The sequence below is a fragment of the Nannospalax galili genome, unplaced genomic scaffold (genome assembly GCF_000622305.1).
Source record: "Nannospalax galili isolate Female #2095 unplaced genomic scaffold, S.galili_v1.0 scaffold2280, whole genome shotgun sequence".
Classification (NCBI taxonomy): Eukaryota; Metazoa; Chordata; class Mammalia; order Rodentia; family Spalacidae; genus Nannospalax; species Nannospalax galili.
The window spans coordinates 759,165-785,422 of record NW_008346434.1 but is presented as its reverse complement, the minus strand read 5'-3'; the positions used below and the strand labels follow the sequence as shown (position 1 = coordinate 785,422).

General features: G+C 39.0%; 1 protein-coding gene and 1 pseudogene across 2 annotated transcripts in view; both read left to right on the top strand.

Moving 5' to 3' along the window:
• The first annotated feature begins 389 nt into the window (after positions 1–389).
• Positions 390–845, top strand: LOC103741881 (annotated as a pseudogene).
• A 5,931-nt stretch (positions 846–6,776) lies between these two features.
• Dph5 (diphthamide biosynthesis 5) overlaps positions 6,777–26,258 on the top strand; it is a 36,890-nt gene continuing 17,408 nt past the window's right edge. Inside the window, exons 1-4 of one of the 2 annotated variants that reach the window (XM_008842813.3) lie at positions 6,777–6,919; positions 7,089–7,246; positions 11,855–11,979; positions 20,385–20,493. In XM_008842813.3, coding sequence (XP_008841035.1) covers positions 7,112–7,246; positions 11,855–11,979; positions 20,385–20,493 — 369 coding nt within the window. In that variant the 5' untranslated portion in view covers positions 6,777–6,919; positions 7,089–7,111. Of the gene's footprint in view, positions 6,973–7,088; positions 7,247–11,854; positions 11,980–20,384; positions 20,494–26,258 lie in introns of both variants that reach the window. The other variant, XM_008842812.3, reaches the window with a different exon arrangement.

Genomic DNA, 26,258 nt, shown 5'->3' with positions numbered 1-26,258 from the left:
TGTTAGTAGTGTTAATTAAGGACTCTAAGGACTTTTGAATGCATTTTGCATTATGAGATGGTCATGAGTCTATGGGTACAGCAATGGTTATCATTTTTAAAAGGAGGTGAACCTTGAGCAAAGATTTCAAAAAATGAAGCTAAAATGATTCAGATATCTGTTAAGGGCTTGGAGGTTAGAGTGAAAGGAGGTGCTGTTGAGAGGCAAGATATGTCTATTTATTACAGAGCTTGGTAGGCCACTTTTAAGAACTATGGATTGGTAATGCCCAGAATGCGGCAAGATGGCAGGCTCATAGAATGAAAATCAGTATATCTGGAAGCAGTTTAAAGGCAGTTTTTTTTTTCCAAACCATTTTTCACATCACTTGACAACACTCTTGGCATACCATGGCAACAGTGACCATGAAAGAGGTGGGATCAAAAAGAACAAATTTGGAGTACTTATTTCCAATCCAAAATAGAGCTCTGTGTTTACTGTAAATCTATATATTCCCCTCTTCCTGATGACTACAATTGCAACATCTAACAAGCAGGACCATAGTATGCATCTACTTTTTTGTGGACATTCCATACACAAAATTATCCCTCGACCAGATCCTGTGCACAATGATAAAGACACACATGATCATGAGCTAAAAGCCAGATTAGAAGAAAAAGGTGACTAAGCCCCTTGAGCAAGGACCCATGATAGAACAACATAGCAAAATGTTCTAGATTAAGCAGTGTATGTATCCTTGTGGACAACATCATAGATGTCACAAGACACTCAAGCCTCCAAAAGGCAGATCCTCAGAGAATCAGAGATGTTATCATGTGCCTTGTTTGTTACTTGGGAAAATATAACCTTGTGTATTCATTAATGTTTCATAGTAAAATAATAACAAAAAATGTCTTTTAAAAACTGTGGGTTTTGAGTGAAAGGGAAGACCATCTACTCCTACCAAATTATGGCTACTTTAAATGTATTTCCCTAAATAAAACTCAAAGAGACACTATATAGGTTTCAAGCACAGAAAAAGTCAAACCATCTATCTCAGATTACTTCATTAGCATAGACTTTGAAGGAACTGCCAAGGCTAAAAATGGCTTAGAAATAAACAGCTAACGAGGCTGGAGAGATGGCTCAGCAGTTAAGAACACTGGTTGTTCTTGCAGAAGACCCGGGTTTGAATCCCAGCACCCATATGGCAGCTAACAACTGTCCGTAACTCCAGTCCCAGGGGATCCAACAGCCTCTTCTGACTTCTGTGGGCATTGCATGACATGGGTGCACGTACCTACATGCAGGCAATACATGCATACACACAAAATTTTTAAAATTTTTTTTTAAAGAAACGCTCCTTATAGTTTCAATCTGTAGTCACAAAATGTCAGCTTGACATGCACACAGTCATAGCAAGTTAATCCTGGTGGCTTCTCTATTCCACTGTCATAAACATATCATATGCTACTTTTATTTTAAATAAATAACATAGTTGAGAGAGTCTGCAATATGTTATAGACAAATTGTAATTATCATACATCTAAAAGAAGCCATCCTTCAATTTTCCCATTTGAGCTTGTTTGTCTATTGAAAAGAAACCATCAGGGGACTGACTAAACTCCATCTGACCTTATTGTGAATAAAGAATATTATTTTACTCTGAAGCTGGCCTTTTAACCTACATGCTCCCAGAGATTGTCTTTGTTACAGGAAATCTTCATTAGTATTCAGAGAGTCTAGAGACCTTGAATTGATTGATAGTCATTATTTTCTAACAAATAAGAGGTAATTAAAGATAACACTGCTTTAGAAGAGGCTATATTTACTAAGTTTTAAAAAAGGTCTGCAGTTACTTTTATTGCACGTTGATTTACTGGGGAAAAGGTCACTTTGTTTCTTCCGTGACCATATGCATTCATATCCATATTTTACACTATGTGGTGATGTAAAATACATATGTAGAAAAAGAAAAAAAAAAAGCAAAACTAGAGTTACTTCAGTATTCTTAACCGTGGAGCCAGTGTCCTGATTGTGAGGGCACTAAAGCTGCATTACTGATAAAGGTTATAAAAATACCTTAATGATCTCTTAAAAAATGTACAAATGTTCACCACCAGGGATGATCTGGTAATTCCTCTACCTACAGACAACTCACCAGGCTCCATTCATCCTTGCTGTTCTTTGAATTAAAAAAGGCCTTTTCTTTCATCTTTTTTTACTCTTGGAATTATTCTCTACAATCATTCCTCTCTTTTCTGCTGTACAAAACTTGAAATTTGCAATAATGAGGTTTATCTGTATTCTGTTTTCATTATCATTAAGATAATATGACAATGTGTGCTAAAAACTAGAAGCTGTTTTAATGCAAAACATGGAAAACTCAGCTTGGATCGGGTGAAAAAATGATAAACTTGGAAACTTATTAAAAATAATATAGGCTGATGTCTGGCTAGATGGAGGAATGTACGATGAGGCCAATGCAGCACATTGTTAACAGCTGCAAAATCTAGGAAGACATGGAAATTTATTGTAAAGTTGCTTTAACTTTTCTATGTCCAAAGGCTTTCCAAACAAATTGTTGAGGGGAAATGTAATCACATCCCAAACGAGTTTTAAACAGCAAGGGAAAAACATCCAAATCACACAGAATGGTTCTGCCAAAAAGACTACGCAAGATTTTATTGCTTGTATTTGTTGAGTTGAGGAGGGAAAAGACTGCCATAACCGTTTTTCTTTTCTTTTCTTTTTTTTTTGTGGGTATGAGTATATTGCTTGCATGTAAGTGTAGCCATGTCACGCAGTGCCTGGAGAGTTCAGAAGAGGGTGTCAAATCCCCTGGAACTGGAGTTATGAACAGTTGTTAGCTACCATGTGGGTGCTGGTAATCGAACCCAGATTCTCCACAAGGGCAGTCGGTGCTCTTAATTGCTGAGCCATCTCTCCAGCTCCACCTTTCTTATTTTTCTATCTCCAGAAAAGACAAAATAAAATTACTTTCCTATTGAGTCATGAAGGCAGGTAGAAAAGTAGGCTCATTACAAATTGTATGCCAAATGAAGTTTTATCTGGGCAAATTTTGAAGAATAGAAACTGAAATTTCTTCCTTACCTAAAAATATGATGTTTCACTTCTTGCTAAACAAGGTACCTTCATTTTCCACATTCCAATTATTCTTCTTAATAATATTCATTTACTTTGAATCAACATATTCAGATAAAATCTTTAAAAATCATAAAAAACTGTCAATGCATTGAAAACTGCTCATCTATAGTGTACATATGAAATACATATGATATGCATCATAAGTCCTTCAACACAACTTCCTAAAGAGGTATGAGCAAGACATATTTATATCTGAAATTCTATCAATGAGTGTCTGGTAGTAATTTAGACCGTATTACACATCCCCTGCATTTCATAAGGCAGAAAATGCATTATAACTTAAAGAAATTGCTCAGCTACTGGTGGATGTATAATGAGCTATAACACACACATTTACTGAATGCCTACTATGTACATGCACAATGCTAAGCCTTAGGGAGGAGAACATGAACAAGACAGAGTCAAAGACTTCATGAAATTACTTTAATAAAGAAATATAGGTGGAAATTATAAAAAGACTTAACAACTGACTTATAAAGTATTGTAATGGAGGAGATTCCTTGGCTTAGGGATCAGAACTCTTTGGAAAGACTTCCTGGGCTTAAGGGATGAACAGTGGTTATACAGACAGAAGTATTCGACGCTGTGGTGGTAGCACAGATGTACAGGTGGCACGTTTTGGGCACAGAACTACAGGTGGATCAATATTGCAAAAGAAAAAGCTCACAGTATATAGTGCAGAGTAATGAGGCTAGAGAGGCAGACAGCACACCACAGAGGATCTTTGGGATATGTTACAGAGTTTGGAATTTCTCTTGGCTTCCCAAAGATTTTCATTAAGGAGATGTTGCAATTAGATAGTATCTTTACAGAACTCTCTGGTTCCCAAAAGAAGGATGACTGTGAGGAAGACAAGTTTGTCAGCTAACAGAGTAGTGCAATGAAGACCTAAACTAAGAGAATGACAGATGTGGTTCTGGAAAAAGAGAAGCCTGGGTGAATGTAGGGATAACCCCCAAGCCTACCCCAATCAAAGTATGTAACACAGAGAAAAAAGCCAAGCAGGAAGAGATGATGAGTTGAGCTTTGGACATGGTGAATTTGACATGCTACTTCATTATCTAAGTGAAATTTTCCCACAGAAAGTTAATGGACAAGCCAAGAGAAGAGATTTGACTAGGGGTTGAATTTTGAGTTAGTAAAATATTAGATTTATGTGATTGGATAGTATTTCTTTTCTTTTAAAAATATCAGCCATTCTTTAGGTGTGTGTGGCGTCTTATTTTTTAAAGATTTGTTTTTATTATTTTCAATTATGTGATGTACATTTGTGTGTCTGTGTGGGGGTATGTTCATGTGAGTGCAGTACCTGAGGAGGCCAGATGCATCAGATTCCCAGAGTTGTGAGCTGCCCACATGGATACTGGTAACAGAACTCAGGTCTTCTGCAAGAACAGTACATGCTCCTAACCACTGACTCATCTCTATCTTCTTGCTGTAGTTTTTTATCCCCTAATGTTTAATAATGTTTAGCATCCTTTTAAATGCTTATCTGTTCTTAGCATAACTTGTTTGGTGTCATTCCAAATTTTTCCCAGTTTTTTCATGTTGGGCTGTTTTCTTATTGCTTTTAATAATTCATTACATTTGTGCTGGATAGCTTTAGTGTCAACTTGACACACCTGGGTTGAGGGAACCTCAATTGGGGAATTTCCTCTATTGGACTGGTCTGTGGCCATGTCTAGGGGCATCTTCTTGATGAGTGATGTGGGAGGGCCCAGACCACTGTGGGTGGTGCCACCCCTGGGCAGGTGGGCCTGGGTTGCATAAGAAAGCAGGCTGAGCTGGGACCAGGGGAGCAAGCCTGTAAGCAGCGTTCCTCCATGGCCTGTGCTCCAGCTCCTGCCTCCAGGTTCCTGCCCTGAGTTCCTACCTTGGGCTCCCTGATGAACTGTGTGCGACCTGGGAGATGTAAGACAAATAAACCCTTTCCTCCCCAAGTTGGTACTGGTCAGAGTGTTTTGTCACAGCGATGAAGAACAAACTAAGACAACATTTTAATGTCTTTGTGTGTGTGTGCTGGTATATGGGGAGGGCACATGCATATGGAGGTCAGAGGGCAATTTTGTGGAGTTGGTTCTCTCCTTTCACCTTCATGTGGGTTCCAGGGAACAAACTCAGATTGTCAAGCTTGTGTGGGATGCACCTTTTACCAGCTAAGCCATCTTTCCACCCTTCTAAATTCATTTTTAGCATTCTTTACACAACTTTTTTTTTTTTTTTTTTGGTCTTTTTGAGACAGGGTCTCCCTGTAGCCCCAGCTGTCCTGGAACTCACTATGTAGACCGGGCTGGCCTCCAACTCACAAAGATCCACCTGCCTCTGCCTCCCAAGTGCTGGGATTAAAGGCATGCTCTTTTATCAGTTATCTGGTTTCCAAATATTTTCTCCCAAAGGGTATTTCATTCTTTCAAAGAGGGTAATTTTGAGGACCAACTTTCTTTTCTCTTTTCTGTGCCATGTTTTTGATGCCATATCTAAGAAGTCTTGGCCTAGTCAAGGTCACACATTTTTTATATCCTGTCCGTCCTTCTGTTACACTTTGTGGCCTTGCCATTTACATGCACTATCCGTTTTGTGTTGCTTTTTCAGTATGGTACAAGGAACTAGTCAAGGTAGTGAGAGCAGATAAGAGTCAGCCAACAGAGCATACAGAATGAGAAATGCAAAAATCCCATGGGACCCTAGGAGGAAAAAGGGAACGCTTAGGGAAGGCGGCAGGACTAGACACTGCGTGGAAGCAAAGGCGTGGGGAAGATCTGAATAACCAACACTGTGTACCAGGATAAGCAATACAATCTGTCTTTTTAACTTGCATGAACTTACTAGGGAATTTAGGAATGGCATGGTTGGTCAAAACAAACTTTTCCCATATCCTAATTTCATATAGCCTTTATAGGAATCTCCTGCGTCATGGCTGGGTGAGAGCTGAACTCGCTGAGCATTTATTGTTATTGCGGTTCACTTTTTTTCTTTCTCCTCCTCCTCCCTTCTTCTGCATTGCTTTTTAAGGTTATTTTTAAGTTAGCATACAAAGTAATGGGCTTCATTATGGCATTTTCATACATATGTCATTATACTTCACTTAGCTTTGAGCACTCTTGAAAAGGTCATTTCTTCAGGTCAGGGATTCCCGACTCTGAGGATGACAAAGGTAGATCCCTGGGGGCATTCCGGCATCAGATTCTGGGGGCAAACCCGCTAGGAGTTCCCACTCCCACACATCCCCCCGGCCGGGGAATTAGAACTACAGTCACTGCAAAGCTTGCTAAGCAGCCACCGCAGCTGATTAAACTACAGAGGAATGAGAGGGCGGGGATTCATATCTATAACCCGGGTTGCGATGGGGGGATGCGGGGGGGGATGGAGGGGCTGGTTAGGGAAGTTCCTCCATCGCTTCTCCTCCAGTGCCCCTCCTGTAAGCCCCAAGGAGCCGCCGCTCCCACCCGGGACCCGGCGGGGGAAGCGGGGAGGTTGGGTGGCCGGTTCTTTCCCAGCGGTCCCTGGGAGGCGGTCCTGACCTTTTGCCCCTGTCCAGTTGGCTGGAGGTGATTTTTCAGCGGCTTTAAGATGCGATTTCCCACGCCCAAAGCCGCCTGGCCCCTCCCCTCCAGCCAGTCGTAAAGTGCGGTAAAGACGCCAGCGCTTTACGGCACCATAGGAGAAGCGGCAGCGTGGGTCCCAACCGGGCTCATCGCCTTGGAGCTGCAATTGTTGAAAGGCGGAAGATTTTGGGGGGGCGTCGGGGACGCACCTGCCATTAGCTCAGCGGGTAATTGGACCAAACTGATGAGATTGTTTAAAACATTCTAGTCTTTACTAAGAGTAAGCATGGCATCCGGTGTTCAGACGTTTCAGGCTCTTTGGTTTTCATCGGCCTCACTAGACATAGCACCCCTCTGTGTAGCTAACGTTGTTTTCTTGTTCACTTCGTCCTGCAGTCTCCTTTTCCCTGGAGTTCGAAATGCTTTACCTGATCGGCTTGGGCCTGGGCGATGCCAAGGACATCACAGTCAAGGGGCTGGAAGTGGTGAGACGCTGCAGTCGGGTGTATCTGGAAGCCTACACCTCAGTCCTGACTGTAGGGAAGGAAGCCCTGGTACGTGACTGAGGTTCCTCGAGCCTTTTGGGAAGAAAACTAACCAGCATCTGATTTGCATTCAATAGATGGAACAGCGTTTTCTGTCTGCTTGTTTAGACCCTTTAAAACACATCCCCTCTTCATTGAAGTCTGGGGAGAACAGAAAAGGCACGCATACACCAACCCAGTGACTTGGAAAAATGAACCGGTAGTCCGATTTTACAAGTCTAATTTTGCGGCTTTCTCCAGTAAATAAAAGGGGGGGGGGCGGGGAAGCTATTTTACACTCTTGGGGATAGTTATCAAAATCTTTTATTTCATGAGCTAGCCAAGAAATCCTTCCTGAGTTGAGTGCTAATGAGGTGCTGACACAGCCTTAATGAGTTGGTTATACATTCAGAAAGCAATCTCAAAGCTCCTGCCTTTGAAGTATTTCCAGAGGGAATGGTAATCATCTTTCTGCTTGCAACATATCCAAAGAGGTCTTACCTATTAAATAGATAATCTCCCAGTAAGGCTTGCATTCCCACAGGTATACATAGAGTGGACCTGGGACTAAGTAACCAGAGGATTTATTAGTGTATTATATACATATAGCTGGCCTTCATTAAGAACTTAGTAAACATTAGAAGGGTCAGTTGCAGATTCATTGTCGAACTTCAAGTAGAATATATAGGAAGTTGAAAAGACTGTTGGGTGTGTTATGGGAGGAAGGAATGGATTTTTAAAATTGTCAAGGCTTCCAAATAGAAGTGTGCTCTACAGAATTTCAGTCCTCTCCTGGGATTCTGAAGGTTCAAAAGTTACTCTTGAGGAGGGAATTAAGGATTGTTTCTTGAACTGGTTTGTGTGTTAGAATAAAAGTGGTGTCTGATAACCAGCTTTGATTTGCTGGCTACATTTGTTGGTTTTCACCAACAAGCTTGGAATCAAAATATGTAACTTCACGGTGATAGAAATGTGTCTCTCTGATCAGTGATCAAGGAAAAACTGCAGTGAGTTAAAAACCATCAAAGAGAATAAATGACAAATCAGCAGCTTAATAGAAGAAGGTGTTAAATTATAGCTTAGCTCAAAGTTAGGACCAGAGTTTGTTTTTGCCTTGTGACAAGTCCTTGAATAACTCCTTTAGGTTTAGTTTCTTACTGTGTAAAATGAGGTCAAAAGTGCCTGCGTCATAGGCTCCTAGAACAGTACCCAGCACAAAAGTGTACAGAAATACTAGTTGTTGGTAGACACATTTCCAAAGTTCTAAAGGTCAGTTTCTTCATTTGTCAGAAAGAGATAGCCAATTGGAAGGTTATGTAGTATTAAATGTGAATGCACTTTGTAAATTTTAAATGCTAGTGAAATATTAATTTTCACGTTTTTTTTTTCTCCCAGAAAACATACTTGTAGTTATTACTAAAAGATCTGGGGTTTGGCCCAACCTCATCTATAGATAAATTGTGTATATTTTGTTAAGGTGCTAGAATATCTGTTCTTTCATAGTAGCAAGTATTAGTGTTTATAAGGACACTTTACTTTGCTCAGTTTATTTCCTTATAGTGCTAGGGATAGAACCCAGGGTCTCCCACATGCTGTACCACGAGCCACAATCCCAGCCTTTGCACTGTGTTGCATGCTTTACATGAGGAATAGGATTGTCACTCTGTAGTTACTCTTCATGTTTTATAGGCACACAGAAGTTAAGAAACTTGGCCAGTACCATACAAATAGTGAATGATGGAGGCAGGGTACAAAGCAAAGCAGTCCTGAGTTGAGGTCTGCCAACCCCAACTTCCATACCCTCTCTCTGCATTTTTAGGAAAAGATAATAGCTATGCAAAGTTTAACTTTGGAGATTGCCAACAGAGAAGTTAGTGTCAAGCAAAGTTGTGTGGTATGGATCCTCCCCTATCACATGTCTTCCTTCAGGCCCTCAGTTCATGTATTCCCTGAGCAACTTGCCATAGAATGCCATCCACCTTGTCAGTCATTTGGGGCTAAAGTAAGGTATGAATAAGTTCATGCCTTATATTGCCCAGTAAAATCTCAACCTCTTTCTTTTCAACCACATTCTTTCTTCCTTTCATTTTCCCCCTATTTATTTAACAAGAAAATTGTATTTTCTTGTTGAAACAAACTGATTTTTAGAAATTGTTGACTTGTGCCTAATACCTATATATGAAATCTGGTCTCAATTCTAGATAGCTATCTCACTATGAAAAAAAATTCGATAATTCTATTTTCTACAATGAACATATGCTTTCTTTTTCAGCAACAATCAACCAAGATTTTATAAAAGGCACACATATGTTTTGCTAATGAAATCCAAAATTTATGCTAGGCATGGTGGCACATGTCTTTAAATTCCGGCGTCCGGAATCTCTGTGAGATTGAGGCCAGCCTGGTCCACATAGTGACTGCCAGATGGGCTGGGACTAGGGAGAACCTGTCAAGAAACAAACAACAAAATCCCAAATTTTTATATTTATATCTTAATAGCTTGGTTTCACATTACCAAATAGATGCTAATATTCATATGTTCTTCTTTCAAAAGAAATTAGAGAGTAAATCTAGGGAAGAGTTTTAATTTTGGTATCTGTAACTTCAGGTTTCTTTAGATAATTTCTGTGGCTACATTGTCTTACATGTCTGTAGGTATAACGCATCTATGCATTGTATGACGATGCATGAGCTATATATATATATATATAGTCTTTCTTCACAGATGGTTCATGGTTTATCTGTATTGCATGTAAGAAAACTTATTGGAAGGTTTAAGTCATAATTCATAAAAGCAGTGGGAGGAAGAAACTGTACGTTTAGAAATAACTGACATGGTCTTATTTAAATCCGCACTCAGGAATCCCGTAATCTAAACCAGCTCCCAGAACCCACATGGGAAAAGGAGAGAACTTATTCCCTCAAGTTGTCCGCTGACCTCTACATGTGTGCTGTGGCACCTATGTGCACACACACACATATATACACACTAAATAAATGTAAATTGTGAGCTAGGATTACTATTAGCATTAAATTAGCATGAGGGGGCCAGGCAGGATGGCACATGCCTTTAATCTCTGCACTCACTCAGGAGGCAGAGACAAGCAGATCTCTGTGAGGTCAAGGCCAGCCTGGTCTACATAGCAAGTTCCAGGCCAGTCAGAGCTAAACAGTGAGACCCTGTTTAAAAAAAAAAAAATTGGAACATAGCTTCTTGGTCTTTCTTAGGAAACGTTAATTCAGTAAAGACCATTGTTTTCCTCAGTTTCCAGTTGTAGTCTGTGTTCCCTTAGATCTGTGAATGTAATTGTTCTGTACAAATAAGTTTTCTGGTTCATAAAATCAAAGTAAAACATGTAACGATTAATGATTAAGAAAAAAGTACACGCTGGGCATGGCGTGGTGGCGCACGCCTTTAATCCCAGCATTCAGGAGGCAGAGGCAGGCAGGTCTCTCTGAGTTCAAGACCAGCCTGGTCTACATACTGAGTGCCAGGCCAGCTGGGGCTACAGGGAGACCTTGTCTCAAAACACCAAAAAAAAAGTACACACTAAAAGTGAAACTGAAGGAAGCAGTTTCACCTATAAAAACAGTGTCCATGGGAACTTAGGAAATGTTTTCTGTGCTGAGGTCATTTTCAGGATTTAAAACCCATTTGAGGAATGGGTTTTATTTAAGTACTATGAAATAATTATCAGATTTGGAACTATAGTGTTTATCTTCAGATGCTTAGTCTTTTGTTCATTTACTTATTTGTTTGGCTAATCTTGAGCACCTCCTCTCTTTCACTGTAGCAGTCCTCATAACTTTTAATAGTCCCGACTTCTCAGTATGCAAGGAATAGATGTATTTATCTGTGTATCCACTTCCATGTCATTTGAAGTGTCTATTACTGCATAGGAAGTCCACCATAAGAGTCGTGATCTTGCATAACGGCATTAACCAGTGCCACGTGACTGCTGGCTCACTGGCTTACTCTCCTGGGTTTGTTTTCTAGAATTGAACTTCAGGAGATTAATTCAACAAGCAGTTTGTATGGAAACTTCCTATATATTTAAAATTCAGTTTTTCCCCTTGTGGCTCTGCCTTGTTAGCAGGAGCAAACGAATACACTTTTAAATTTTTCTCTCCTGCAATTATGTAGGAATGTTCACTGGTTTGGTAAACAGGTAAATCTTAATTTTTTATTTCTTATTGATGCTACCTTTTATTTTTGCCAGCATAGCATAGATTTTCCTATAGAACATTCAGTGAAATAGCTGAACTACCATGTATCATTATCATTATTGCTAATATATTCCATATTATCATGTTTCTGGAATAGAGCTCATGAATACTTATTTTCAGTTCATCCTTTGATGTTCTGCCTGATCTATTAGAGGCAAATTTAGAGGCCTCAGATGTTAAGAGGTCTGCTTCCTCTAGGGATATTATGATAGCCCCAAAGACAGAGCTTAATTGCAACATGATATACAGTACTGGCTCGCTGGTGAGTTGTATTGAGTGATCTGTATTTGGATGGTTGCCAAGGTTTGCACTAGTTCCCAGACAAACAATGTTTTGCACTGTATATATGTGTGTGTGTGTTAAAATGGTCCCCTGCTGTCTCTCATTTTGATTTTGGATTTGAATCTATAGGAAGAGTTTTATGAAAGAAAACTGATTCTTGCTGATAGAGAAGAAGTGGAACAGGAAGCAGATAATATTTTAAAAGATGCTGATGTTAGTGATGTTGCATTCCTTGTGGTTGGTGATCCATTTGGGTAAGTCAAAGTAGGCATTTCGAACTATTAACATCAAGAATTATTCCATCATGTTTAAAATTCCAACATGTTTAACATTTCCTTTCCAGGTCCTGCTAAGGATCTCTTTACCTAAGTAAACTAAAAGTTAGTAGTTTAAACTTCCATTATGTTTGAGGTTAATGAAGAAAATCTGTTTGATAAAGATGTCATCATAAATGTCTCCACATTATACGTGTTGACTCTAAAGTTTATTTGTTTGATTCTTTGTTTTTATACAACATCATGTAGAACATCAGATGCCTTAACTAGGGCATCATTATTAAGTCAACCATCATCACATTATCAAAAGTGTTGTGTGCCATTTGCTGCACATAATTATAAGCATCTTTGGCTTCCTTTGTTCTAGGCTCTTTTTTCTTCTCCTTTTTAAATAATCTAATATTTGGCAATACTGCTGTCATGTTATCTGCCTTGAATTTATCATTTATCAAGCCTCTGGTTTCAATTTCTTGTACCCATTGGGAGCTCTGTCCTTCCTCATTACCAAGAAGATGGGTTTCTACTTGTCTAGTCAAGCATCATCAATCTCTAATGTCAAGCCAAACAGAAGAGCTCTTTGTCTACAGCTGGTGACCCAAGATTTATGCCACAGATCTGAGGAACATAAGGACAATTAAATCACTCTGAGTCCACCATCAAGGATATTTCTCAAAACAATGGACTTACGTGTATATGTGTCTGTCATAAAGAAAATAATTTACATCAGCGTGCACTGCCAGAGGTTCTGTGTCATTACATTTGATTGCAAATTACATTGGGTAATCGTACATTGTAAAATATTTAAATTCTTTTAACCTCTGCCAGACATTGTTTTCTGTATAATTAATGCCTCTCAAAATTCATAGTACCTATCTTTTTTTTCTTTCTTCTTACCAATAGAATAGTAACATGAAATAAGGAAAATGAAAAATCTTGTCTAGCAAATGTCTTCTCTTTTAATGAGTTTTCTCATTATCACACTGTGTTTTCTGCAGGGAATCATTTCCTCTTTCAACATGAGAGCACTGCAGTTCTTAGTGTCACCTTGCTGAGCAGCCTCAGCCACTTTTGACTTCCATACAGCCAATCACTGACAGTGTGCATTAAACAGTAATAGTGCTGCTCAAAGTGAGGTGTGCAGACTGGTACCAGCCCACAAACTTTTGGTAGTTCACAATGAAATAAGTTTAGAAATTGAGAGTAAGCATTTGGAAACAATTATAGTCATTTAAAAAGTAAATGTTCTATCTTCTGAATGTAATAGCAATTTGAGGCTTTGGACCTGGAGGGATGGCTCAGCAGTTAAGAGGATCTGGGTTCGATTCCCAGTGCCTACGTGGTGGCTAACAACCTTCTGTAACTCCAGTTCCAGGGGAATCTGACACCCTCTTCTGACCTCCTTCAGCATTGTACAACATGGGTGCATTTACATACATGCGGGCAATATGCTCATGCACAGAAAATAAAAATAATAAAATATTTATAAAAAAGAAATTTGAGGCTTATAATTTATACTTGTTTCATTTCATATTATTTTTAAATTTTTTTATTGTATTTTAATTAATTCCTTTTGTATATGTATGAGTGTATTACCTATATGTATATAAGAGCACCTGTGTCATGGAGTGCCCCCAGAGGCCAGAGAGGGCGTCAGATTCTTTGGACCTGGAGTTACAGACAGTTGTTAGCCACCATGTGGGGGCTGGAATTTGAACCTGGGTCCTCCTGCAAGAGCAACCAGTGCTCTTAACTGCTGAGCTGTTTCTCCAGTCCCAGTTTTTATTGTATTTTAGAAAACTTGTTCCATGACAATTTATAACCTAAAAAACAATAAAATAAAAAGCTTTCACCATAGTTTGAGAGGCACTGCAATTGGCATTTGTTTTGCCAGATTTTTCATATCCTTCATTTTCCTTTTACTCTGGATATGATTATTTTAACCAGCTTGCTACATTCTATGCCTTTTGCTTGGATTATATATGGACTGTTAACTCATTACCCATGTTATGGTCAAATATGTATATGTAAAACCATCAGTGTTTGGAAACCTCACCTGAGAACTTTGGCAGCTCTGTCATTATTAGCCAGATGTTAAAAACTGCTCAGCCTGCCTTCAGGCCTGTGTCCTGCCAGCCTTAGATATAAGTCCACACTCAGGCCAGCCAGCTCATTTCCTCCTGCTTTCTTACTTTCCCACCTTAGTTCAAGCTTTTTCTTTCACCTCTAATAACCTGTGACCTGTCTGTGCCTGTAAGAGGCCTCGTCGTCTTTCAGAACACAGCTGTCTATGCTGTAGTTCCTTATTCCAAGTGAAGATACAAGTGACGCTGTCCTCCACTGGACTAAGGGGATTATTGTTCACAGCTGTGTCACTTACCCTTTACATAGCTGTGCTGGAAGCCCCTGAGGGAGTGCACTTGGTGGAACATCGTGGCAGAGGTAGCATGTTAGAAAAGGAGCGCCTTCACCTCATGGGAGACAGGAAGCAGAAAGGGAGAGATAGACACAGGAAGGAGCCAGGACAAAGATGCCACCAAAGACCTACCTCCAGTGATCGCTTTCCTTCAGCTAGGTGCCACTTCTCCAAGTTTTCAGAACCTCACCACACAGGATCAGCTGAAAACAAGCTTTTAGCCCACTTCCTACCTAGACCCTCTGTACTTGTTGGCATCTTGTACCTCACAACATACTTTGACCCCTGTGTATATCTACTGCTCCTGTGGATTTGTATACATATTTTAACCCTCTTGATTTGATTCATTATACTTCACATACAGTTGCTACTAATTAAATATTAATTGAAGAACTTGGGGATAGTTTGCTTAAAGTCAACAAAGACTTATCTATCCAGCCACATACCTTTTGTGTACACATCTGGTGATAGGCACTCCTACATACTGGGTGATAAGACATGGATTCATGGTTTCATGGGCAAGGCCCACGGTAATCACAGAAAAAGAAAACTGAAGTTTTGGGCAGTTTATAAAGCAGTTGAGAGAGAAGTGTAAGGAGACTTAATATAAAGACACATGGAAACCTTTCTTTGAAGGTGATATTTGAGCAAGTGTCTGAAACGCAATAGAAAGCAGATCATTCCAAGCAGAGAAAACAGACTGTCGTGAAGCCACGGAAAGTCCAGGGTGGCTGGGACGTGGTGAGGGGCAAAGGGGGCATGAGAAGGTGTTAGAGAGAAAGGCAGGTGCCAGTCATCCCGAAGGCCTTGGAGGGAGGAGGGATTTAATGTGAAATACAATAGTAAACATTTATGGTTTTAAGCAAGAAAAATTAGCAAATTTGCCTCCCATTGTTAAAAATAATTCTACATGCTTGGGGTGAATGGATTTTACTGAACAGGGATGTTTCTAATGACAGAAAGAAAAGAGCCATCTAGAACAAACTTAGAAGGAAGAATGCCAAGATGGATCTGGTAGATAAGAAAAAGAAGGAACAAAATGGAACCTGTGGTCCTGGATCTAGAAGTGGGCTGTGGTTGAGATTGCTGCTGCTGCTGCGGCTCGGGGGAAGGTTGTTCTGGTTTTGATGTCATTAGCATGTAAGTGGTTTTTAAACCAGAGGAATGGAGAAAATGACCTTAGAGTAGAGGAATGGAAAGAAGAGAGGACGAGGATCAAGTCAAGCCCTGTCCTAAGGTGGGCATTTTATGTCCCATCTGTAGCCAGAAGAGAGGGGAAAATGAGTGGATGTCATTATAGAAGCCAAGAAAAGACTTAAATATGAGATGAGCCTATGTGTGAATGTAAAGACCAAATGTTGTTCATAAGTGGTGACTTTACAGAGGAGTTGGTGTTGAGTTGATCTAGATAGAGTTCAGAAGAGGATTGGAGGGAGCGTGGTGGAAGGTGCAGGGGAGAATGCCACGTAATTGAAATATCCAGTGCAGAGCAAGTGACTTGATGTAGTTGCTTCCCTGCTGAAATAAAAACCCTCGGTGACTTTTCATGGTCTTTAATAAGTCTCTGCTTTTTCCCCTGGCTACTTTCTTTGGTGGATATGTTAGAGCTAAATTGTACAACTTTGCATTTTGGGCTTTTGCAATTATCCCCCATATACTTGCCTTTTCCTTAAAAAAAGCCTGTTATTTCTGGGTTTTGTTTTTTGTTTTGAGATGGTCTCCTGTAGCTCAGCCTAGTTCTGAAATCTCTGGGCAGTAAGGTTGGCCTCGAACTCCTGGTCCTTTTGCCTCTACCTCCAAAGTGATTCTGAGTAAAATGCCATTAAATTTAAAACTAATTTAGTTTGTTTGTTTCTGGATTTAAATTTTTTAAATTTATTTATTTATATTTTATGTATATGAGTGTTATGCCTGCAAGTATGTAACTGCACCCATGTCGTGCAGTGCCCATGGAGGACAGAAGAGAGCATTGGAGCCCCTGGAATTGGAGTTACAGATGGTTGTTAGCAGCCATATGGGTGCGGGGATTCGAACCTGGGTCTTCTGCAAGAATGGCCAGAGCTGAGCCATCTCTCCAGCCCCTAATTTTTGTTTTTGAGATAAGGCTTCACTGTGCTGCCCAGGCTGTTATTGAACTCCTGAACTCGACTGATCCTCCTGCCTCAACTTTCCAAGTAATTAATTGGGACTGCAGGCACATGTCACTACACTCAAAATGTGTCTGTTTAATCAGGGTATAAAGAATTAGAAGTTCAGTGAGTTGATGAAACCAGGGAAAATCTGAGATGCAACAAAACAATGGAACTTTGATGATATATGACAAAAGGTCTCTTACTAAGCCTCTTTCTAGTTTTTTGAATAAAATAATGAAAATATGGCAGATAAAATGGTTTAGCTTATCTTTACCATGCAACTTGAGTTTGATCCCCAGAAAGATGGAAGGAGAGAAGTGACTCCACAGAATTGTCCTCTGACCTCCATGTTCATGCCATGGCACAGCACCCCTACACACAAATCACACACACACACACATACACACACACACACACACACACACACATACACAATAATATAAAGTTTTTTAAATATGAAAAGAAACATTGTTCAGGATGTGCAGTTTTAAACTATTTTTTCCAATATTGTTTATGGTAAAATACATGTAACATAACATTTATCCTTTTAATGTACACGGATCACTGGCTTTAAGAACATTCATAGTGTTGTACCACTGTCATCAGCATCTTATCATTGTCTCCCAGTCTTACATCCTAGAAGATAACTAAAAGTCATAAACTCTTGCCCTTTTTTATCGAGGCCATTGAAAGGAAAGTAGAAATTAACCATATGAAGAATGTATTGATTCTAAAAAGGAACTGCATCAGCACCTGGCTTAGTCATGTCAGAGATGAGAGTGTCAGGCAATTGGTCCCTCGGTGTCCCTAGCTGCTGAAGTAGTCATCACTAAATACTCTTTCTAATGAAGTTTCTGTTTTGTTATTTATCCTGTATTTTAAAATATTTTATTATTATTTTTATTTTCTGTGTATGAGTGTATTACCTGCATGTATCTGGGTGCACCCATGTCGTGCAATGCCGCGGAGGTCAGACGAGGGCTTCGGATTCCCCTGGAACTGGAGTTAAGGATGGTTCGTAGCCTCCATCCATGTGGGTGCTGGGAATCGAACCTGGGTCCTCTGCAAGAGCAGTCAGTGCTCTTAACCACTGAGCCATCTCTCTAGCCCATAATTATCCTGTATTTTAACATGCTCCATAACTACACATATATAAATAATTGAACACATAATTTTTAAAGAATATTTTTATTCCAAAAAGAAGCAATTTTTAGGACATTTTTCCCGAAATAACTTGAGGTAGGTTGCATAAAAATATATATACAATGATGTTTAAGGGGGGAAAAGTAGGGATAAGAAATCAAAGACCATAGCTGGGTGTAGTGACACACGTCCTCAATCCCAGCACTTGGGAAGCAGAGCTTGGCAGATCTCTGTGAGCTCGAGGCCAGCCCAGTCCACCCAGCAAACTCCAGGTTAGCTGGGGTCACAGGGAGACCCTGTCCCAAAAATAGCCCCCCCCCAAAAAAAATCAAAGACCAAAGGATTTGCTAACATGGGGTCAACTTTGGTGGAGTAATGAAGGTTTCCATTAGCTCCGTTCTTTTTTTTATTTTTTTTTATTTTAAATCCTAACTAGTTTATTAGGCTTGCTAACAGAGCATAGGGTGGGAGTTTATTTGCAGAAGAGTAGGTATCCCCCATTTACCGTTGCACTGCAAAGTCCATACTCAAATATAGATCCTGTGACTTCCCAGCAGCCACACAAAATGATAAGAGGTACCTCCTGGCTGAACACATAATTTTTATTCTTTGGCTGTATACCTTTTCCTTAATGGAAAACACATAACCTTCATTTACCTGTCCTTTGGGTGCCCTAATGTAGACCACTTGATTTTTCCCAGTTCATGTAGTGTATGTGACCAGGATTGAGCTTTTAATGGCTGTTAGATGTGTGTCATTATTGTTAGTCTTTTTTTTCTCCTATAGACAAAAAAAGCTGTTTTCTCCAGCTGCTGTTATACAAACTAATGTATTTAATTTCTGCTGTCTTCTGCTTTTCCACATTTTGGATTGTCTCTTAATGGTAGATTCTCTCAAATGGGTTTTTAAGATAAAAGCTTTCAAAATAAAATTGTAGATACAGATATTTTCTAGCATACCTTTGATTGTTTGTCAATTTCTAGTGCTTCTAATAGTTCATGAGGATAGATTTTTCACCATGTAACTTGAAACAATAAATTTCCGGACTCCCAGCCCCACCTATCAATCATGGCAGCACTGTTGCAGCAAACTGACACCTTTATCAAACAAAAGTTTAAACGGACATTCCATCTCTTACATGGTCACCTTCATGTACCTCATTGATTTCATTAATTAAATAATTTTTGCATGTCTTCTTTTGAAATTGCCTTTAAAAGAATTCCACCAAATAACAAGCATGTTAAGATACCTTTTCTTACTACGTGAATGCTCAATCTCTAGATCCAGGAATAGTAAATCTTTGTGTGTGCTGTAATAGGTTTGGTTATTTCAACTAAATTTGTAATAATGATACAATTTTAAACCAGTTTTTCTTTTCATCTAATTAGCTCACCCATAAAACTAATTTATAATACCCTCACCAAATATCTAATGTACCTTTCCTTGCATTTAAATGTTAGAGAGTAAGATTCTTTTCAGGGTGATATTAAAAATATTCTTTATGACTGTCATTCATGTTATTTTCTAAAGTCTTTAAATGATTATTTTTCAGACTAGTTTTACTTTATCTGTGTGATTAAAAACAGGCTTCCCTGGTGGGAATTTTTAATCTGTGGCTGCCTGCCTCATGGGGTATAAGCCCTTGATCTTTCTATTTGGTATGCATTGACCACTTGACAGATTCTGCTTGTTTGTAAGTAGTTTCTCAAACATGCTAATGTTGCTTTCCCCAGTAGGGCTTGGCATTTTTATGAAGATGGAAAAAAATTCTTTAGTAATGCAGTTCTAAATTGATGTGAGATTACGTGTCACAGTATTCAATTTATATTTATGTATATTTTCTTTCTATTCCAGCCTACGTAATCATAGTCATATTTTTCAAAAACGGAAAGGCAACAGGCAGAACATGTACACATACACACAGTTATAAGGAGAATGACTGTTAGCTACACAGATGTAAATCAGAATGGAATTCTATCAGACAGAATTCTAATAGATTACGGGACCAGAAGGCTATGAAAATGTCCTGTGTAGTAAAGGGTCCCACTTACATGTGGAAGCTAAAAGGTTAATCTTTAATAGACGATAATGATTACCAGAGCCTGGGAAGAGTATTGGGGAAGGGGCTGGAGAGAAGATGGTTAGTGGGTACAGAAGACTGAGATAGGAATGATGCTAATGATTGGTAGCATAGTAGGATAACGGGTTGCTGACAGTAGGATAGCTAGTAAAGAAAGTTTTGAATGTATTCAACACAAAGAAATGAGGTAATATGTCACTTTGATCATTGCACATTATATATACATATTAAAATGCCACATTGTATTTATACATAATGGACAACTGAAATTTTTTAAGTCACTGAAAAAGCCCTTAAGACCAAAGAGTTTAAGAATTGATGTTCAAGAGTCAAATTTATGAGTTTATACACATGTCTTCAGGAGATACCAGGGCAAGGGGCAAATGAGCTCCCCTTTCCTAAGCAGCTGCTGGTGGGGCAGCTGGAATTCCATGTTGTAAAGAATATGGATAGATGCATGCTGCATTGTGAGAAAGCCCAGATAAAAGACTTTCATGGGTGCCTAGCAGAACTTGAGGGAAACCAGATGACTCTGACGTAAAATCATGAAATATGAGATTTACTGTTTGAGAAGTTTAATGCTGTTCACTTAATTCAGCCTGATTTCTCACTACAGGGCTACAACACACAGTGATCTTATTCTGAGAGCAACAAAGTTAGGAATTCCATACCGTGTTATTCACAATGCCTCCATAATGAATGCCGTGGGCTGCTGTGGCTTGCAGGTAATGCTACAAGGAAGTTCTTTACGTGGAGCTTAACAAAAGTGTTTTATTTTCCTATAGATTACAAGTTGATTTTATTGTTTCATGACCTATGAAACAATTTGAGAATATATTCTTTGATATACGCTTCTTTTTCATACCAGGTTTCCCTATAATATAGTTGTTTCCCATTTTCTTCGCCCGTTCCTGCAATAGGCCACTTACACTTAACAAAGAGAATGACTTTAATTTTATGTCCATCTTGTACATACATGGAAAAGAAAGTATAAGTGAATGATATTGCTTAAGTGTTCCTAGACACCTTTTATGTTCTTCCAGATGACTTTGTCAGCATCATCGAGGCCCAGGTTTTCTTAAGTGTTCCTAGACACCTTTTATGTTCTTCCAGATGACTTTGTCAGCATCATCGAGGCCCAGGTTTTCTTAAGTGTTCCTAGACACCTTTTATGTTCTTCCAGATGACTTTGTCAGCATCATCGAGGCCCAGGTTTTCTTAAGTGTTCCTAGATACCTTTTATGTTCTTCCAAATGACTTTGTCAGCATCATCGAGGCCCAGGTTTTCTCACACACTGTTGTTTCATCTGGAGCCCCGTGATGCTGCATGTTTTGAATGAACAGAAGAGCTGTAAGCCAGAGGTTTGCATGCAAGGGCGCTTTGTACCCACTGATGTGTAAAGTGATTTTTCAACTCAGCTCAGAGAGACTGAAGGACTGCTCTCTGCAACCATCTCCAAGATTTTAAGTTGGCTATCTGCATTGTCCATGACAGCTCTGACCCCTGCATGGCTGACTGTGCTTTTTAAGACATTTGATTATTAAAACATAACTGTTTTAGATGTGTTTTAATAGGAAAATAGGTGCATCTTAGAACCCACAAAACAAAATATTCTCTGATATATCTTCCTGAAATGTGTAACTTTTAGATATAAATAAAAAAGGTGCATTTGGTCTCATGAGATGGTTCAGCAGATGAAGGCACTTGTCACCAACCCTGACAACCTGAGTTTGAGCCCTTGAATATACATGGTGAAAGGAGAGAACTGACTCTACAGGTTGTTTCCTGATTCCATATGGGTGCTGTGTTATGCACCCCTTCCCAGATAAACAAAGAAACATTTTAAAGAGATACTGTGTAATCAGACACCAGTGCTATGCTACCTAGGAAGAGCGGCTTAGCTTTGTTGACTAATAATGACCATTCATTCATTTCAAAATATCTTATATGGTTGTGAAGAATCAGACAAAAATTATCAATTCACTTATGGGTATTCACCACTTACTCTAGTTATTTTAATTTTATGTGTATGAGTGTTTGCTTGCATGTATGTAAGTGCCTCAGTGCATGCAATGCCAACAGCCACCAGAAGAGGGTGTTGGATCCCCCCCGGAACTGGAGTTATGGACAGTTGTTAACCACCATGTTGCTGCTGGGAATCGAACCTAGGTTCTCTGCAAGAGCAGCTTTTAACTGCTGAGCCATCTCTCCAGCTCCTGTTGTAGTTACTGTACTTGCGTCAGCATAAAATTTTGCATTCCGTTTGTCAGAAATGTATGCTCAAAAGCAAACTCAGTCAAAAACAATTTCAGTCTTTGTGGTTTAAAACCCTTCTGAATATTTCTTTGTTGGAGAAGAGGGAGTGGTGTCCACAGAACTCTAAAATGTTAATGCTACAGAGAATGCTTTGAGTAGAGAAACGAGTTCCAAAATGTTCCCAAAGGTATGGTAGCAAAGATCGAATTTTTTAAGTCTTGGTGCCTAGTCCAGTATCCCTCCCTTTAGGCAATGATATCGTGAAAGAATTGGTGATTGCTAGAAGAAAGGAGAAAAAGGAAAATGAATTAACATGATGGGTAAAGTTGTATAAACATTAAGCAAATGGAACATGCCTTTTTTTGTGTTGGTTTTAATTTTAGGTCTTGTGAGGGAAGGAGCCCTTTCTCCATCATGTTTTGTTTGAAATTATCCTGTTTTCTTTAAGAAAAAAAAAGCATTAAAAAAGAAGAAAAAAGCCCATATCTCATCTATATCTATTGTCCAGACCAGTTAGAACTGAATTTTGTGACCCTAACCTTTTAGTCCTTTGAATTGTTTTAAAAAGTTATTGTTCTCCTATCTAAAATGGAAGAAGTCTATTTGAGAAGGTATTTGCTGTTAGAAGTGGCAGTTTCCATTTAAGTCCGTAAGATTATATTCATATTTAATAAAATGTTTTCAAAATATTTAACTTTCATAATTGTATATAAATATTTTCTACATGTTATAAACTATTTCTCTGATCTTCATTTTATTATCTACTCTGGGTGCGAAATGACTTACAACCTCGATGCAAAACAAGAAGTGCCTTGCTAGGTTCCCTCTAATGTACTGATGAAATTTCTATGGAGATGAAATTTCTATGGATGACCTTGTTCTACCCCAAACATTCATATTCCAGGAAAAGGAGGTGTTTCTATAGTCTTCCAATTTAAAATTGTTTTAAAAATTACCCTTGACCAAAAAAATTACAATTGTCCCTTTTCCATACTAATTATTCTGTGACCCCTGAAGATACTAATATCAGCAGATGCCAAGGTCCGTCCCTCTGTGAAACGGTGTAGTATCTGCATATAACCAGTACAGATTTCTTGTATGCTTTGAGTTCTCTTTAGATTACTTTGAGTAGCTAATCCAGTGTAAGTGCTCTGTAAATAGTCATGTTGTATTCAGGAATGGACAAGAAAAAATAGTACATGTTGAATGCAGAAGCAGTTCTCCTGCCCCCAAATATTTTTGCTTGATGGTTAGTCAAATCCCTGGAATTAGAAGCACAGATATTAGAGGGTCAGCTCTATATGCATGGTGTGCTAAGTAAATAAATGTACATGTACCATGCATAATGTAAGACCTTCAGTAGAGTTCCTTTATTTTTTGGCCTTTTTCTCTTTACTGTTTGGACTAGCATTTGTGGAAGACATAACCTGAATAAGAGACTCTCAGGCTTTAGTATTCATCAGATTTTTCCTAGAGGACTTGTGACTGCTGAGCCTTAGCCACAGACTTTCTGAATATAGTAGCTCTGGGATGGGATCCAAGAAATTGCATTTTTAAGAAGCACTTGGATGCTACAGAAGCTGCTCGTCCCATGCCTTGAGAACCACCATTATAAGCAAACAAAGAATCTTGGAAAGTGAAAGCATTTTATTCTCTCTCTTCCTGTGGCAGGACTTGAAGAGTACATTTTAATTCCCAGAAACACTTGGCAGGTGTAGAATGCCAGCAAGCCACCTGGTCATGCTCTCGCTTAAGTTTCTAAAAGGGAACTAGGCTCCACTTTTGAGAGGTGTTTTGTTATCTCTGAAAGCTTTCCCTTGATTTCAAAAACACATCACATTGTTGAACAGAGGGCTCCACTTTTGAGAGGTGTTTTGTTATCTCTGAAAGCTTTCCCTTGATTTCAAAAACACATCACATTGTTGAACAGAGGGCTCACATCGAGTGCTGGGCAAAACATGCTTTCCTCCCTCTTCTCATTAAAGAGGAGCAGTTAGAAATTCCTAACCTGAGAGCGGGCTGTCAGTTTGCCAACTCTTCTTAAGCCATCCTGTTTTTGTTTTCTAAAGGAAAAGCAAGGACAGCTCAGAATTGGCCCTTGCGTGCTTTTCATTCACTTCGTAGTTTTATTAGCTGGCAGGAGATCCTTGTTGATCAGGATCATTGATGGCAAATAGTCGCAGAGTTTCTTAACACTTCTGCCCATGTATGCAAACACATATACATAGCTCATTGATGAGCATTCTGTTACAGGCAGGTCGTAAAATAATTGTCCTTACCATAAGTCTTCCATTCCTAGTGAAAATGTCCTTGTGAAACAAAGTATACTAGAGGCTTGTAAATTAGACATTTTAAGGTGATAAGCTATTCATTCATTCATTCATTCATTCAATAAATGCTATTTATCTACTTACTACTTATTAGATGCCTTTATACCATAGATCTATAAGGCCCCTGTCCTCAAGGATCTTCTGTGTAGTTGTAGGATTTTTTCATCCTCATGAAATGCTTCCCCTTTCTCTGACTGTTGGTTATGTGACCTTGAGTTTCGCCATGTGTTCTCTGTGTAGTACATGTCTGCTTTAGAAATGTCTTTTGTTTTAAAAAGAATGACAACTTATTTCCATCTTTTTTCCTACCGTCACACTCAATATGATACCAGTATTGTTGACTGTAGAGTAGTTCTTACTAGTAGTTTTCAAAGATTAATTGGTTTCATTGTTGTCTAGGAACTAATGCAGTAACTAAAAGTCTAGCATAGTACAAAAACATTAAAGTAGATAATAAGGATATTAGAGCTCTACATGAGTCTGTAACCATAGAGCTCACCTAAGCTTTGTCTCATCTGGCATAGTAAATTTCCCGTTTACCATTTCTACTTTACTATTATTGTTAATGTTTTTGTTTATTTTGATTTTCTTTCAACTTCTTTTAAAAAAAAATTAAATTACAAGCTGGGCGTGGTGGCACATACCTTAGTCCGAGCACTTGGAAGACAGGGGCGGTGGATCTCTGTGAGTTCAAGACCAGCCTAGTCTACATAGTGAGTTCCAGGTCAGCTGGGGTTTCAGGGAGACCCTGTCTCAAAAAAGACTAAATAAATAAATAAATAAATAAATAGCACCTGGTGGAGCACGCCTTTAATACCAACACTTGGGAGGCAGAGGCAGAGGCAGGCAGATCTCTGTGAGCTCAAGGCCAGCCTGGTCTACATAGTGAGTTGCAGGTCAGCTGGGGCTTCAGGGGGACCGTGTCTCTAAAGAAGACAAAAACAATTCTTTTAATTACATTTTTACTCATTTTGTGTCTGTGTGTATGTGTGTGGGTGCATATACACGATGGCACATGTGTAGAAGCAGAGGATACTTGTGGGGTCGATTTTTTTCCTCCTACTCTGTGGATCCCAGAGATAGAACTCAAGTCGTCAGGCTTCGAGGCAGACACCTTTTGCCACTGAGCCATGTTGCTGGCCCTTATTGTGATTTTCTCAGACGCAGCCTTGCTGAATAGCTCTGGCTAGCCTTGAACTCAACCATGCTTTTGTCGTCTTAATGTTTCAAGTGCTGGATTACAAATGTGTGTCCACCCCCACACTAATCATTTTGTACCACCATATCATCATTTTCATCGACTCAGACAACTTCAACACCTTTCTAGACACAGTGTTTGTGTCCACATTTTTACCATGTTGTAAATTCCTTAATTTTACTCATCTCTGCATCTTCCATTGCATTTACCAGTGTCATAAAAATAATCTGTATGCAACAAATATTTCCCAAGTTGAACCACGTATTTATCTTCTGCCCACCAAAATCAAATATTGTCTTTGGAATAATATGCTTCAAAGTGTAATTTTTTTCATTTAGTTCATAAATGGATTCTCATTTACATATGAGAACATGGATTTTTTTAGTTCTTTCTATATGTCATAGTCAACATGTATACCTCATATGTAGCCATGTTCATTATCATTCTTAGTTATCAGCAAAAGTCAGTGTTACATCAGTGAAGCAGAGTTCATGTGTGGACCAAAACATCAGTGAAACGTCTGTAGGGCCAGTGTTCTGTATAGAAGAGAAACTAACACTCTTGTTTGTGTGGGTTTTGTGGTGAATATTTTCACAATTTTTCTGACTCTGTTTTTGCTCACTAGTCACAGATTTAACTGATTTAAGAGAGATGTGGAACCTAATAGATTTCTTAGCAAGTTAAAATTAAATTTTTTTCTGTATA